General features: G+C 33.7%; 1 protein-coding gene across 1 annotated transcript in view; it reads right to left on the bottom strand.

Annotated features, from left to right (window-relative positions):
- Positions 1-13,650, bottom strand: part of dos (daughter of sevenless) — a 42,073-nt gene that overhangs the window by 16,521 nt on the left and 11,902 nt on the right. Inside the window, exons 2-5 of the mRNA XM_080178874.1 lie at positions 6,075-6,200; positions 3,525-3,629; positions 2,747-2,793; positions 1,937-2,011 (exon numbers count right to left, since the gene is read on the bottom strand). Of these exons, the coding sequence (XP_080035000.1) occupies positions 1,937-2,011; positions 2,747-2,793; positions 3,525-3,629; positions 6,075-6,200 (353 nt within the window). The remainder of the gene's footprint in view (positions 1-1,936; positions 2,012-2,746; positions 2,794-3,524; positions 3,630-6,074; positions 6,201-13,650) is intronic.

The following is a 13,650-nucleotide window of genomic DNA, read 5'->3' as shown; positions in this document are numbered from 1 at the left end:
GTAAATATCTTTTATTAAGACCAAAAAATATTATTTTTTCTATAAAAATAATATCCATTCTGTGAAACATTCTTATTGGTAAAATATAATATTTTCCTACCATTTATACAATATACAACCATTAACCTCCAACATTTATATTTAAAAACTTTTATTTAATTCTATTCTAAACTTTATATAAAAATAGTTTTTCTCTATAATAAGCCTATAAAATAGGGTTGGGCCGGATATCCGGTCGGATATCCGGCCATTTTCAATATCCGGCCGGATACCGGATATTAGAACTATCCGGTTACAGGATATCCGGCTGATTTTTGATGCCGGATATCCGGTTATCCGGCCGGATATCCGGTAATTTACCGGATTTCGAACTTTGGCCAGATATCCGGCAGGAACCGGATATCCGGCATTATAAATCAGCCGGATACCGGTATCCGGCCAAAAAAGTATCCGGCCCAACCCTACTATTATATAAAAGCATAGGTAAGAACAATACTAAGATCAATAATTCTCATCCAAATGCATTACGTGGAGCTTCCTCTTGAGATAAAACAAGAATAGAGGGGGCATGAGCTATTTGTAATTCTACCCACAGGGTGGTGGATGACCCTGTCCCGATTTAGCATTGAGTCTTTGAAATCAGCTAATTGCGTAGGAAATATAAAAACAGCCAAGTCGATAAAGGAGAATAGAAAGTAATTTTCTGGCAGACGAAAAGGGTCTTCACTATAACTACATGGGCCAGGTAGTTGTCTAGATTATACATCTATACATTTATTTTGTGTGGTATGATCAACTTGCACAGTAAAGGATTCAACCTTCTTATTTGTCCCACAGAAAATAACAGGTTAAAAGATTCTTCCATAATGCATCTTATTACAACCATAAAAGCTAAGATTGTTATAAAAATAGTTTTAACTTTTCTACCTTTCTAACTCTAAACGGGGTGGGAGTTTAAGTAGAACCTCCATTTGCCGTTTTAGTCTTGAAAACAAGTAGTATTTTTTTTCGTTGCGGAGGGTGGTTATATCCTTCCCTAAAATAGTTCTAAATCTTCCCTGAACCTTAATAAAGACGATTCAAAAGCAGCGGTTAGTGAGATCTTATTCTTAAGAAACATACCCTGATACCCTCGTTCGTGGCAGTATCTCAGCCTTATACATAAATTCTATAGAATACTAACTGCACCCTACCTTCCCAGCGTAGCCTCATTATAGACATGGTTTGTTAGTGTGTCTACATATTTAACCCTACCTTCCCAGCGTAGCCTCATTATAGAGATGGTTGGTTAGTGTGTCTACATCTTTATACCCTACCTTCCTAGCGTAGCCTCATTATAGAGATGGTTGGTTAGTGTGTCTACATATTTATACCCTACCTTCCCAGCGTAGCCTCATTATAGAGATGGTAGGTTAGTGTGTCTACATCTTTATACCCTACCTTCCCAGCGTAGCCTCATTATAGAGATGGTTGATTAGTGTGTCTACATATTTATACCCTACCTTCCCAGCGTAGCCTCATTATAGAGATGGTTTGTTAGTGTGTCTACATCTTTAAACCCTACCTTCCCAGCGTAGCCTCATTATAGAGATGGTTTGTTAGTGTGTCTACATCTTTAAACCCTACCTTCCCAGCGTAGCCTCATTATAGAGATGGTTTGTTAGTGTGTCTACATCTTTAAACCCTACCTTCCCAGCGTAGCCTCATTATAGAGATGGTTTGTTAGTGTGTCTACATCTTTAAACCCTACCTTCCCAGCGTAGCCTCATTATAGAGATGGTTTGTTAGTGTGTCTACATCTTAATACCCTACCTTCCCAGCGTAGCCTCATTATAGAGATGGTTTGTTAGTGTGTCTACATCTTTATACCCTACCTTCCCAGCGTAGCCTCATTATAGAGATGGTTTGTTAGTGTGTCTACATCTTTATACCCTACCTTCCCAGCGTAGCCTCATTATAGAGATGGTTTGTTAGTGTGTCTACATCTTTATCCTCGTCTGTCTGATAGGCCCTACAAACAAATTGAAAATGTAAAAATCAATGCAATTCTTCTACAGGGATCAAGGGATAAGACAATGGCTGGTAAATTGATGCACACCTCCAATGATGATACACAAGATTACAATAAGTGGCTGAAACGTTTGGACTGGACACTCAACTAATGAATCAACCAATCAAAATTCTATAAAAGTACCCAAAGTTTATAAGCCAATGAATAAGAAAACTTTATCACACAACTTTGGGGACTAGTATAATAAACATCTTAATGTCGCTTCCCTCCCTGAGTTCTCTATATCTTATTATGAAACAATTAAAAGGAACTTTTAAAGCGGTTTTCCAAATAGCTACCCTACATGGATGTTTCATTAAACGACGGAAAATTTAATTTAGATCCTATTATATCCATAACTAAAAAAATTTGAAAATCGAACCATAAACATAAAAGTTATGGTGAAAAATGTGAAAAATACAAAAAACTGAAACCTGAAACCTGCTAAAAAGCAATCCGACCGCCATGGACGTGCTAAAGTTAATTATGCTCCTTAGTGATGGGAATGTTGTCAAAAAGTTTCAGTCTTCTTCCTGTCATAGGAGCCGAGAAAATCACGTTTCCACCACTCAGACGGACGTACATTTCGAATTATAGAGTAGCTTCGCTACTAAAAAAGGGGAGACGGAGTTATTGTGCACGACTAGTCACTTAGAGGGAAACCGCCAGTATGTCTAATTAATTGTAATATTTTACCTAAGACCACAGGCTTGACATAAGGACTGGACCCATCCATTCATTTCCTGAAATAATATTTCATTGTCATAAGTTTATCTACACCTGAGTTCCCCCCCCCCCCGGGAGATAGATACACCTCTATGTATCATTTTATCTATTTATCTATCTACCTGTCCATAAATTTTCCATAAATTTTCTGAAATAACTTTTCATTATCGTAAGTTTATCTACACCAGAGTGCAAACCCACACTGAATTTTGCCAAAGCTATCTAGGAGGTGGATACACTCTCTATGAGTCTATATCTATTTATCTATTCATCAGTGCCATTCCATTAATTTTTTGAAATAACATTTCATTGTCATAGTTTCATCTACACCACCCCCATAAATTTTGCCAGGGAGTTGGATATATCCCTCTTTTTCAATTCTATCTCTCATTCTATGTATCTGTCTATCTGTCTGTCTGTCTGTCTGTCTATATATCTGGATATATCCCTCTTTATCAATTCTATCTATCATTCTATCTATCTGTCTGTCTGTCTGTCTGTCTGTCTGTCTGTCTGTCTGTCTATCTGTCTGTCTGTCTGTCTGTCTGTCTGTCTGTCTGTCTGTCTGTCTGTCTGTCTGTCTGTCTGTCTGTCTGTCTGTCTGTCTGTCTATCTACCTATCTATCTATACCTCAACAGTATCTGCAGAAAGATAGTAGATACGCTTCTGAGTACTGATATTGAACAGGTTTGTTAGGCTGTCTGTCTGTCTATCTATCTGTCTGTCTATCTACCTATCTATCTATACCTCAACAGTATCTGCAGAAAGATAGTAGATACGCTTCTGAGTACTGATATTGAACAGGTTTGTTAGGCTGGACTTTCCAGAGTTGTATGTAAGACCAGAATCAACCTAAAACAGTAAAAATGAGATGATAGGTATATCTTTTATTAAAACTCATACATAAGTCTTTATATTTGAAAAGCTAAAATATAGCTTTCCCTTATTTAGAAGTATCAGAATGTCTGTCTGTCAGTGGTGAAGGATCTCTCTAACCGCTGAACCAATATGGATATTATTTAAAGTAAAGCTTTTAATAGGTCTAGGGAAAGGTGATATCTATATCAGGGGAAATCACCCCTAGTAAAAAATAACCCTCCCGTTTTCTTTTAACATTTTCTTTTTCAAACTAAATTTTAAAAGGATGTTATGTAAAGACAATGCTTAAATATTTAAAAAAAAACTTGAAAAGTAGGTAATGGTATATAATAAAAGTCTCAGCCACAAAAACATTGGTTAGAAGTATCCGATTATAATAAACCTGATAAAAATAGACATTTTTTTCTCTCCAAGGCTCACTTAATGTCACGTAAAGGCAGATTTAACCATCTTTCCAATGCCAATACCGCGTAGAACACAAGCAAGATATTAGAAGGAGGGATTGGACTACAGTTTTACAGAATTCAAAAAGCAATATTATAACAATTTATGTTAGAGTTTTCCCAAAATTGATTCAATAATTTATTTGTTCAAAGATTCTGAGTAATTGAAACGGATACGGGAACAAAACAATAGAGGGGGAAAGGGGTTGAATAATTGTATATCCCCACCCCTGTACCATATACATTTTTCTCGGGACAGTTTTAGAGGTTTCAAAGAGCAATAAAGAAACAATAGGTACACATTTGATGTAAAAATTTTCCTAAAATTAATTCAATAATTTCATTGTTCCATAAATTAAATTTCTAGATAATTGAACAGGATATGGCAACAACTATGTACTATAATTATATCATTAGAGTAAAACAATAGGAGGGGTGAATAACTGTATATACCCACCCCGTGGACCCTGTGCCGATTTTCAATTGGGTCTTTGAATAGCAGCCAATGCAATCGTAAAACACAGACAAGTCATTACAAAAGAGCAGAAAACAGTTCCCTCTCAGACGAAAAAGGTTTCTAAGACAGGGGCCAGATAGTTGTCTTGGTTATAATTCTATACTTATTGCATTTCTTAGTTATCTATTATTTGAGTTTCTGAAATCAACAGTTTAAAAGTCAACTGTAATAATCAAAGAAGTTAAAAAGTCAACTTTACTATAGCCGGAAAAGTAATTAGTCTAATAAAATATTTAAATAATCTATGGGTTAGGCATACGAAAATAATTTTATCGAATGGCAAAAAATAGCCTAGAACTTGCAATGATAACTAACTTTTATAGTAGCCAAGAAAATCATATATCTCACATAAAATTTTTGTAAGCAAATCTTTGTAATAGATACTCAAATGTAAAATATAAGCAACAAATGGGTAATTGAAATCTCCATCCAAAATATCAGGCATATACTTTTATTGCCAGCCAAGAAAATCACGGTCTCCCTAAGAAGGTTAAAAGGGAGATTAAACATTCATTTATTTTTAGCTGCTTTACTCCTTTGCTGAAACTCTTTGTATATAGTTTACAAAGATCAAACTCTCTTTGGAGTTGTAAATTAAATTCACTTTCATTGCCAGAAACAATATTATTAATAAGAATAATATAACTTGACCGGAATATAAAACTTAACAGTCCAATGTCCCCTCCTATTACCATTACAAAGAGGGGGGGGGGGGGGAGCCTCTGTACAGGTAAAAATGAAAAAAAAAATTTTTTTTTAAGAGTTAGAGATCAACTTATAAAACAAAATATGCATCTTTTTGAATGTTATTGACATATTTGAAGAAAAAACATGCATATTTTGTTTCATAAGCTGACCTCTAACTCTTAAAAAAAAAAAATTTCACTTTTACCTGTACAGAGACCACCTGGAGGCCTATTCAAAAAATCTTACAACTTGGGAAAATTGTGTAGGAACAATCAGACCATATTATTGGTTAAAAAGTGTACAACAACCAGAAATGTACCTGCTAATATTGATCTAGATCAATAGATCTTTTAATTTCTTAGTTGTACTGTCTGAATAATATGCTAGGATATATTGACCAATAGGTACACAGTGTAGGGACAATCAGACCATATTATTGGTTAAAAAGTGTACACAACAACCAGAAATGTACCTGGTAGCATTGATCTAGATCAATAGATCCTTTTGATTTCTTAGTAGTACTGTCTGTATGATAAGCTAGGATATATTGACCAATAGCAGACCATAATATTGGTTTAAAAGTGCCAACACAACAAGATATGTACCTGCTAAAAATATATTAATCTGAATCAATAGATCCTTTTAATTTCTTAGTAGTACTCTCTGTATAGTAAGCTAGAATATTTATATTGACCTATAGGAGCACAGTGAAGGAACAATCAAACCATATTATTGGTTAAAAAGTGTAAACACAACAAGAAATGTATATACCTGGTAGCATTGATCCAGATCAATAGATCCTTTTAATTTCTTAGTAGTACTGTCTGTATAATAAGCTAGGATATATTGACCAGGTACTCCACCTTCCCGCAGCACAAACCATCGTCTTCGCCATTTCTAAACAAAAAAAAGATTATTTATGTTGTCCCATGAGTGTAAAACACTAGAGGGGGAAGGGGTTGAATAACTGTATTTCCCTGTCCGAATGACCTTGTGCCGACTCTCAATTGGGTCTTTGAAAATCAACCCATGGTGTCAAATCAACTAAATAACAAATACATATACCCAATCTTATTTTACCTTTTTTCAAAAAGAAGGAGGTTGGATTTTGTGCTCGATAGGCACTTTATGGGAAATCAACTCATGATAATAATCGCAAGTACAGTTGGCTAATATTATACCTAACTGCGTCAAGATTACCTAAAAACATATAAAAGCGCCAGGTATTATTGTTAGGATCATATTGAATGCCTAGGCCTCAGAAGGGCACACTGCACTAAGAAACATAGCAAGATTTTAATTATATGAAATAAAGTTAACAAATCTTAAAATCCTTATAATAAAGTAACAGGATGTTTGTTTGTCTGTGTGTCTGTACTGAAGGATCTCGCTAACCGCTAAACCGATATGGTTCTCCTTTACAGGGTAGCTTCTCATAGGTCCTGGGAAGGTTATTAACTAGGTATTTTCCTAGAGAAATCGTCAAAAATAAAAAACGCCGCCTTCAGGCATTTTTGAATTTTGCTAAAAACTAACACCATCTAGCGGCAAAAATAATATTTTTGGTAAATCGCTGATTTTAAAATAGATTGAAAAAAAAAAAACAATTTTACGTGTCCCTAGAGGCCTCTAGGGGAGTAGCCGCTAGCAATAGATAAAAATATAGAGAGCATATATGTTTTCTAATTTATCCTTTGAAAAATATCAATTAGTAGGATAATATATTTGGTCTTATTGTCTAGGGATTAAATATCAAATTTTTGATTTAAAATTTAAACTTAAAAAATTAGTCTGTTTTAAATTGCATTTTTTATACTTTTAGAAATGGTTATAAAATCGTATTAAAATATATTTCAACAATGATGGAAAAAATGCTTCACTAGTAAAATGTACTTGAAAAATCAATAACAAAATTGTGAAAACTATCAAATCGTAGTTCTAAATAAACACTTAACAAAACTAGTTAGTGATTAGTAAATGGAAGATATTTTAATGTTCCAATCAAACTATCCTCAGAAAGAGGGGAGAATGGATATACAAGTAAGAGTTTGTATGGAATAGCTGTACTCCTAAAAAAATATCACTAAATCTAAATTATAGGAGACTATTGCTCAGTTCACAAACAACTTTTAGTGGTCGACCGATTTATTCTATAGGTCAACCTAAAATTTCCAGAGGTCGACCTGTGTCTTTTGTGAACTAGGCTTATTTCTTACCTTAAAAACTATCTGTCAATCGAATATTTTAATCACTTTATTACATTGTTTCACTTTATTTATCTGAGGTATAAAGATGTTCAGTGGTCTTTAAAATTAAAAAGAGATACCTAATATCACGAAACCTTACTTAAATATTAAAATATGTGTCTTTTTTTGGCATAACTGACAGACTGGTGGACCAAGTAGATTGTTTAATTGATGTTCTGGTAAGGTTTAACATTCCCCAAACAGTCTATCTTAAATGGCGGCCGAGAAAATCACATAGCGTCAAGGAGACAAAGTGAATTTTAGCAGGGATCTAAAGGGATAAGACATTGGCTGATATATTGATGTACTTCCCTAATGATGATATACAAAATTGCCCCTTCTATACATTAAAATTAGTGGTTGAAACGTTTGGACATTCAACTCAATAACACAACCAATAAAAATTGTAATTAAGTCCTCAAAGTTGTTAAGCAACGAATAAAAAAGATGATTAGAAAACTTTGGGGACTAGTGAAATAAACAGTGCAATGTTCCCTCCCACCCTGGATTCAATTATTGCATCATATTGTTATTTCCCTCCATATTTTAAGAAGGGGAATTAAATAAATTAATTTTTGGATAATATTTTTTAAAAACAAGGATGACAACATCCATAAAAGCGAAGCACTGAAACGGTAGGACAAACGGACATTAACACTTGTATGGTATCTGAACTGAATAATCAGAATTTAAAAGTATTAGAGTCGAAGCAAAATTGTAAGTAAATTTGTTGAAAAAACTGCTTGAAGCAGGATAATGTTTATGGACATACTTACATTTTTGGACTTGATTATAGAGTTGCTTCGCTTATAATATTGTTCGTTGTTGTCTCAGGAATCAATATACCAAAAATCAGATCAAACGGATAATTAGAACACTTGAAAAGGGGGGAGGCGGATGTGCCACTTTTTGAAACCAAAAGTAAAACGTGCATTATCTCAGTCCATAAAATAGTTACAGCTCTAAAATTCGGCACAGCAATTGCTTTTGTGGAGAACATTATGGAACTGTGAAGAAACGGCGGCGGAACCACCCCCCCGCCGAATTTTTTTTTGCTTTTTTTTCATCAAATTAGACAGTTCTCAATCATCTGAGATAAACTTTTTTTCTCATAAAAATTTCCGTTATATTTTCACTGACACTTATCATATCAATATTTTTAAAAAAAATGCAAGTGTAAAATCTTACAAGTGTAAAAAAAAAGTTTATCTCAGATGATTGAAAATTATCTATTATGGCAAGAAAAGGCAAAAAAAATTTGGCGAGAAACGGCGGTTATCGGCGGGAGTGGCGGTTCCGCCGCCTTTTCTTCACAGTTCCATATTGTTCTCCACAAAAGCAACTGTTGTGCCAAATTTTAGAGCTGTAACTCTTTTATGGGCTTAGATCATGCACGTTTTACTTTTGGTTCAAAAAGTGGCACATCCGCCTCCCCCCTTTGTTGTTAAAAAAGTAGAAAAATCAACATTTTTAAAATGGACGTACGGACATTCTGGTAATGATTATAGAGTTGCTACGCTTTCTAAATCGTGCCCAACTACTACAGGAATCATCATGCAAAGTTTGAAATCGATAGGACAATTCTAACATGCCTAAATTAACGAATAAAAGCTATCTATCTCGGACGGACGGACGGACGTACGGACGGACGTACGGACCGACCCTAATTATAGAAAAGCTTCGCTTTTAATAATATTTTAAATTGGAATAAAAAGAATTAGTTTTTCATGATCCAAATTTTATTCTTTGAATTTTACAGATTAAAAAATTATTAAATTAGATTATCCAAAAATTTTACATTAATCGTTACTTAAGTCACTTAGTAACATGATGTTTGTCTGTATTTCTGTGTAAACTGAAAGATCTCGCTAACCTTTTAAACAATATGGTTATCGTTTACAGTGTAGGTCCTGGGAAGCATTAATTTATCGGACATTGCCTTATCCCTTTAGATACCTGTTTTAATGTACTCGAATATATTGAAAACTGCACATACATAATATTTATAAAATTTCCATCCTTGAATGTAATTTATTCAAATTTGTAAATAGTCTTTGCTACAATTTTCAAAATATGTTATAAAATATTTGAAGGCAAGATTCTCTATAGAAAACTTTATTTCTTTAGTAGTTTTGCATAAAGATTATACTGGTACCAAAAGTGTTGGTTCAAACTAGCAGTGCCCAAACTTATTAACCAATAATGTTAATCTTATTCTACAAAGATAATTTTTTTGATTATTTTCAATGAGGAAGAATTATTTCTTCGTCTATTGTCTTCTTCCTTAAGAATCCTGGAACAATACAACTCCCCCCTTTTTTAAGTTTGGGGAGGGGCGAAGGTTTTCGTTTATTTGTTTAATACTTTAGGTCAGGTCAGGTAAGGTTAAATTGGGTACTGGCCAGCCCTGCAGGGTTTAGGCACCGCAACTGACCCCCAGAAACCCCTAAATTGATAGGCCATAACAAAAATGATTACTTTTTGTCCAGGAAAGGTTTCATTTTTATTTAAGCAACCAAAAAATAGAATTAAGAATAAGCCTGCTTTTCCATTTCAACCCCTTCCAAACATGGTCATCCTTGTTCTTATAAATAATATTTTCTTTGTAAAAATTCAATTAATTCTACATATACCTATGTTTAATATTATAATGTTCTTTTTATTGTAATTTGGTTTTCACTTTAACATATTTTTTAAAAATGTTGATAACAATGTTCACTACAGAATCACATCTACGACAGCGTATAGCGCTGAAAGGACTGTTCATCAAAATATTATTTTCAGAGAGAGAAAGAGGGGGAGATATAGAGAATGAGAGAGCGGGAGAGAGGGTTTATGAGTAAATGAAAGAGCTCTCTCTCTCTATCTCTCTATTTTCCAAGTGGTATGCCATAAATTCCGCAGTAGTAGCAGCGCCAATTAATCAATATTGGAACCAAAAAAAGCTTTAATAAACACCTCCAAGTGTAGGGGTAAAAGGGTGGTTAGACCCCCTAAAACTTAAAAACTTCTTATGTTAACCCATGAAAAATTTTAAAAACAAATCAAATTACCCCCCCCCCCCCTTTCTCAAAATTTTTAAACCCCATAATTTAGATTCAGGCGTATCTAATTATCTGGTTTTATTGCGTAAACGATGATACACCCTTTCAAGTGTGTATCTAAGCCACTATTTACCGGGGGGGGGGGGGGGGAGAAGGAAGGAGTAATAACGAGGAAAAGGCTCATTTCAAGAGGGATGTGGGAGGATACCGGGGGAGCTGTGACACTTTCGCGGATTTTTAATTTAAGGCAAATAAAACAAACAATTATGTATAAAAAAGTAACAAGAAGTCTTACTAAACTGATATGGTTCTCCTTTATAGTGGGAATTGTTATAGGCCAAAAGAAGGTTTATACTATTTTGACGATAGAACCTTCATCCTCTGAAGAGAAATCTTCCCTGGAAATAAAATAATCCCCAAAAAAATGTTCCTAGCCCTTCTTTAGGTAATATTTTAGTCTAGCTGTATTAAAAAGTCTAAAATATCGATGTATTTTCTACAGTGTACAACATTGAGAGAGGCTAAATAGAAATATATATAGAAAGAGTGGTTACTTCTAAATTGAAAATTTAAGGATATTAGAATGTTAATATGCATCTGTCAGCTATAAATTAATACATTAGTCATAGTTTCATAATGTTAAGTCACTTTTTAAAGAATTTTGATTTTTTTTAGAAGAAATTAATAAACAAGCATTGGTTACTGGGATTTAAGGTAAAAGTTTTTTTTATGAAAAAGAGAAACAATTTTTAAGTAAGGCTTCGAAACCTTTTGATATCCTAAATTACGATGTGATATTATCCATATGTAGTGTAGCAATAATGAGAATGTCTTGGCAATTAAACGGGTGCAAACATGCTGTTGGCTTTAAAGTTATCTTTTACTCCTTTTATATTTCTTGGTATAGAAGAAAATATTTTTACCAAAACGCACACAAACACACAGACAAACAGACAAAAGCGTACAAATGCACGCACAGACACACAGACAAACGTACAAACATCCAGGCACTTGCATGAATGAGTGAGAGTGGTTTCAACAAAAGTGTTCCATCGAAACCACAAGAAAAAATAAATTCAATAATTGCGTGTTAAAATTTTCTTAATCTTCATGCATCTTATGGGGGAGGGAAATTATATATGAAAATAGCATAAAACCATCCCTAGACTTTGATTTTGAAAGAAACTAGCCTGGAATAATCATTGGATCTATTTAAAGATTCCCTAAATTAGATAATCAAGTCAGTTGTTATAAAGATCTGAAGGGACACAAACACACAAAAATATTACTGCTTAATAAAATAGGATTTATTAAAGTGTTTAATAAAATAGGATTTATTAAAGTGTTTAATAAAATAGGATTTATTAAAGTGTTTAATAAAATAGGATTTATTAAAGTGTTTAATAAAATAGGATTTATTAAAGTGTGTCAGACTTTTGCTTTTTAATTTTTTTGTATGTTTTGCATGAACATTTTTTCAAGAAAAATTTCATTCAAAACCATCAGGGGGTAGGATGTAATAACGGGGTGGGGTCACCTTGTTACAGGGGGTATGATCATTGATCAGATATGTGAGGGGGGGGGGGGAAACAGGAATCTAGAGGTATTAGACAATGGCCAATAAATTGATGTACATCCCCAGTAAAGAAACATAAAATTACCCCTTCTGTAGATTACAATTAGTGATTGAAATGTTTGGACACTAAACTTAATGAACCAAATCAAAATTCAATAAAAGTACTCAAAGTTGTTAAGCCTACGAATAAGAGAAAGATAGTATAAAACTTAAAAGACTAGTGTAATAAACAGCCCAATGTCCCCTTCCTCCCTGGGGGGGGGGGATGTAAAGGGGATGGGGATAGTTAAGAAAAGGAGCTATTCATACAATAATACAAAAAACTTCCTTAGTTTCATACAGTTTAAAATAAAAAGAATAAGTACATCCAAAGTAGCGCAGCAATAACATCATTTATCACGAAAACACAACAGTAAACTGCAATACCTCAATAGGTATTTACTAAATAATTTTAATTATAACTGATGATTAAGTCAAGTTTATAGAACAAATAATTTGTAAGTAGTGCATAATCTATAATACAAAGTAGCTTGCTGTCTGTCCGTCCGTCCGTCCGTCTGAAGCTTAAGATCTCAGTAACCACAGAACCGATTGGATTCTACTCCTGTGGTGGTTTTAAGCTATTTTCTTAGTGGGGGGGGGGGGGGACACACACAACCCCCCAAAAACAAAAATTCCCCTCATTTTTTAGGCAGTTAATTTAAAATGTTTTATATAAAATAAAATAAAAGTAATGGATCACTACAAAAAAAAATTAACTCGTACAAAACCCTTTTTAAAACATATTCTCTTTAAAATACCCTTGTTTTAAAAAATCTAAGTTTTACATATGTTATTTAGATTGTTGGGACATAAGAAATGATTAGGTTTGTAGAAAATCAGAGATATGGGGATAGGACAATGGAATATAAATTAAGCTATCCCTCAAATAAAGTAACAGCATATTCTCAGCATACAATGAAAATGAGAAAGTTTGGAGGCAAGATAAAGGGGGAGGTAGGTTGTGCTAAAATTCCGTAAATGTTAGTTTTAAGAATTTAAAATAGAAGTAGAACTCTAAAATTTTGCATGGCAGTTGCTTTAAATAACGTGGATATGTACTATATTAGAGCAACTGCCATACAAAATTTTAGAGTTATACTCCTATTTTAAAGTCTTAAAACTCACACTTTTACGCAATTTTAGCACAACCTACCTCCCCCTTTTTCATTCATCGACTTATCTCTATATCCCTGTTGGACTGGAGAGGAAGTGTTGAGGTTATGATCCAAGATACACAAACTAGGAGTTCATGCAGAATTGTCGACAAAATATGGGCTACGAGAAACATATATCTACAAAATAGTATCAATATCACACAAAATTCCTTATTAAACACTGACCCTCCTTCCTCCTCTTTAATTTTGAATTAAATTAAAAATAAAAAGAGGATAGATTTTTGAACAATAACTTTAGAATAGGTTAGGTTATGCTTGGTAATG

Source organism: Acartia tonsa, chromosome 12 (assembly GCF_053477335.1).
Source record: "Acartia tonsa isolate MP-2025a chromosome 12, ASM5347733v1, whole genome shotgun sequence".
Lineage (NCBI taxonomy): Eukaryota > Metazoa > Arthropoda > Copepoda > Calanoida > Acartiidae > Acartia > Acartia tonsa.
The sequence above is the reverse complement of the archived record's forward strand: the minus strand, read 5'-3'. Positions and strand labels throughout refer to the sequence as shown.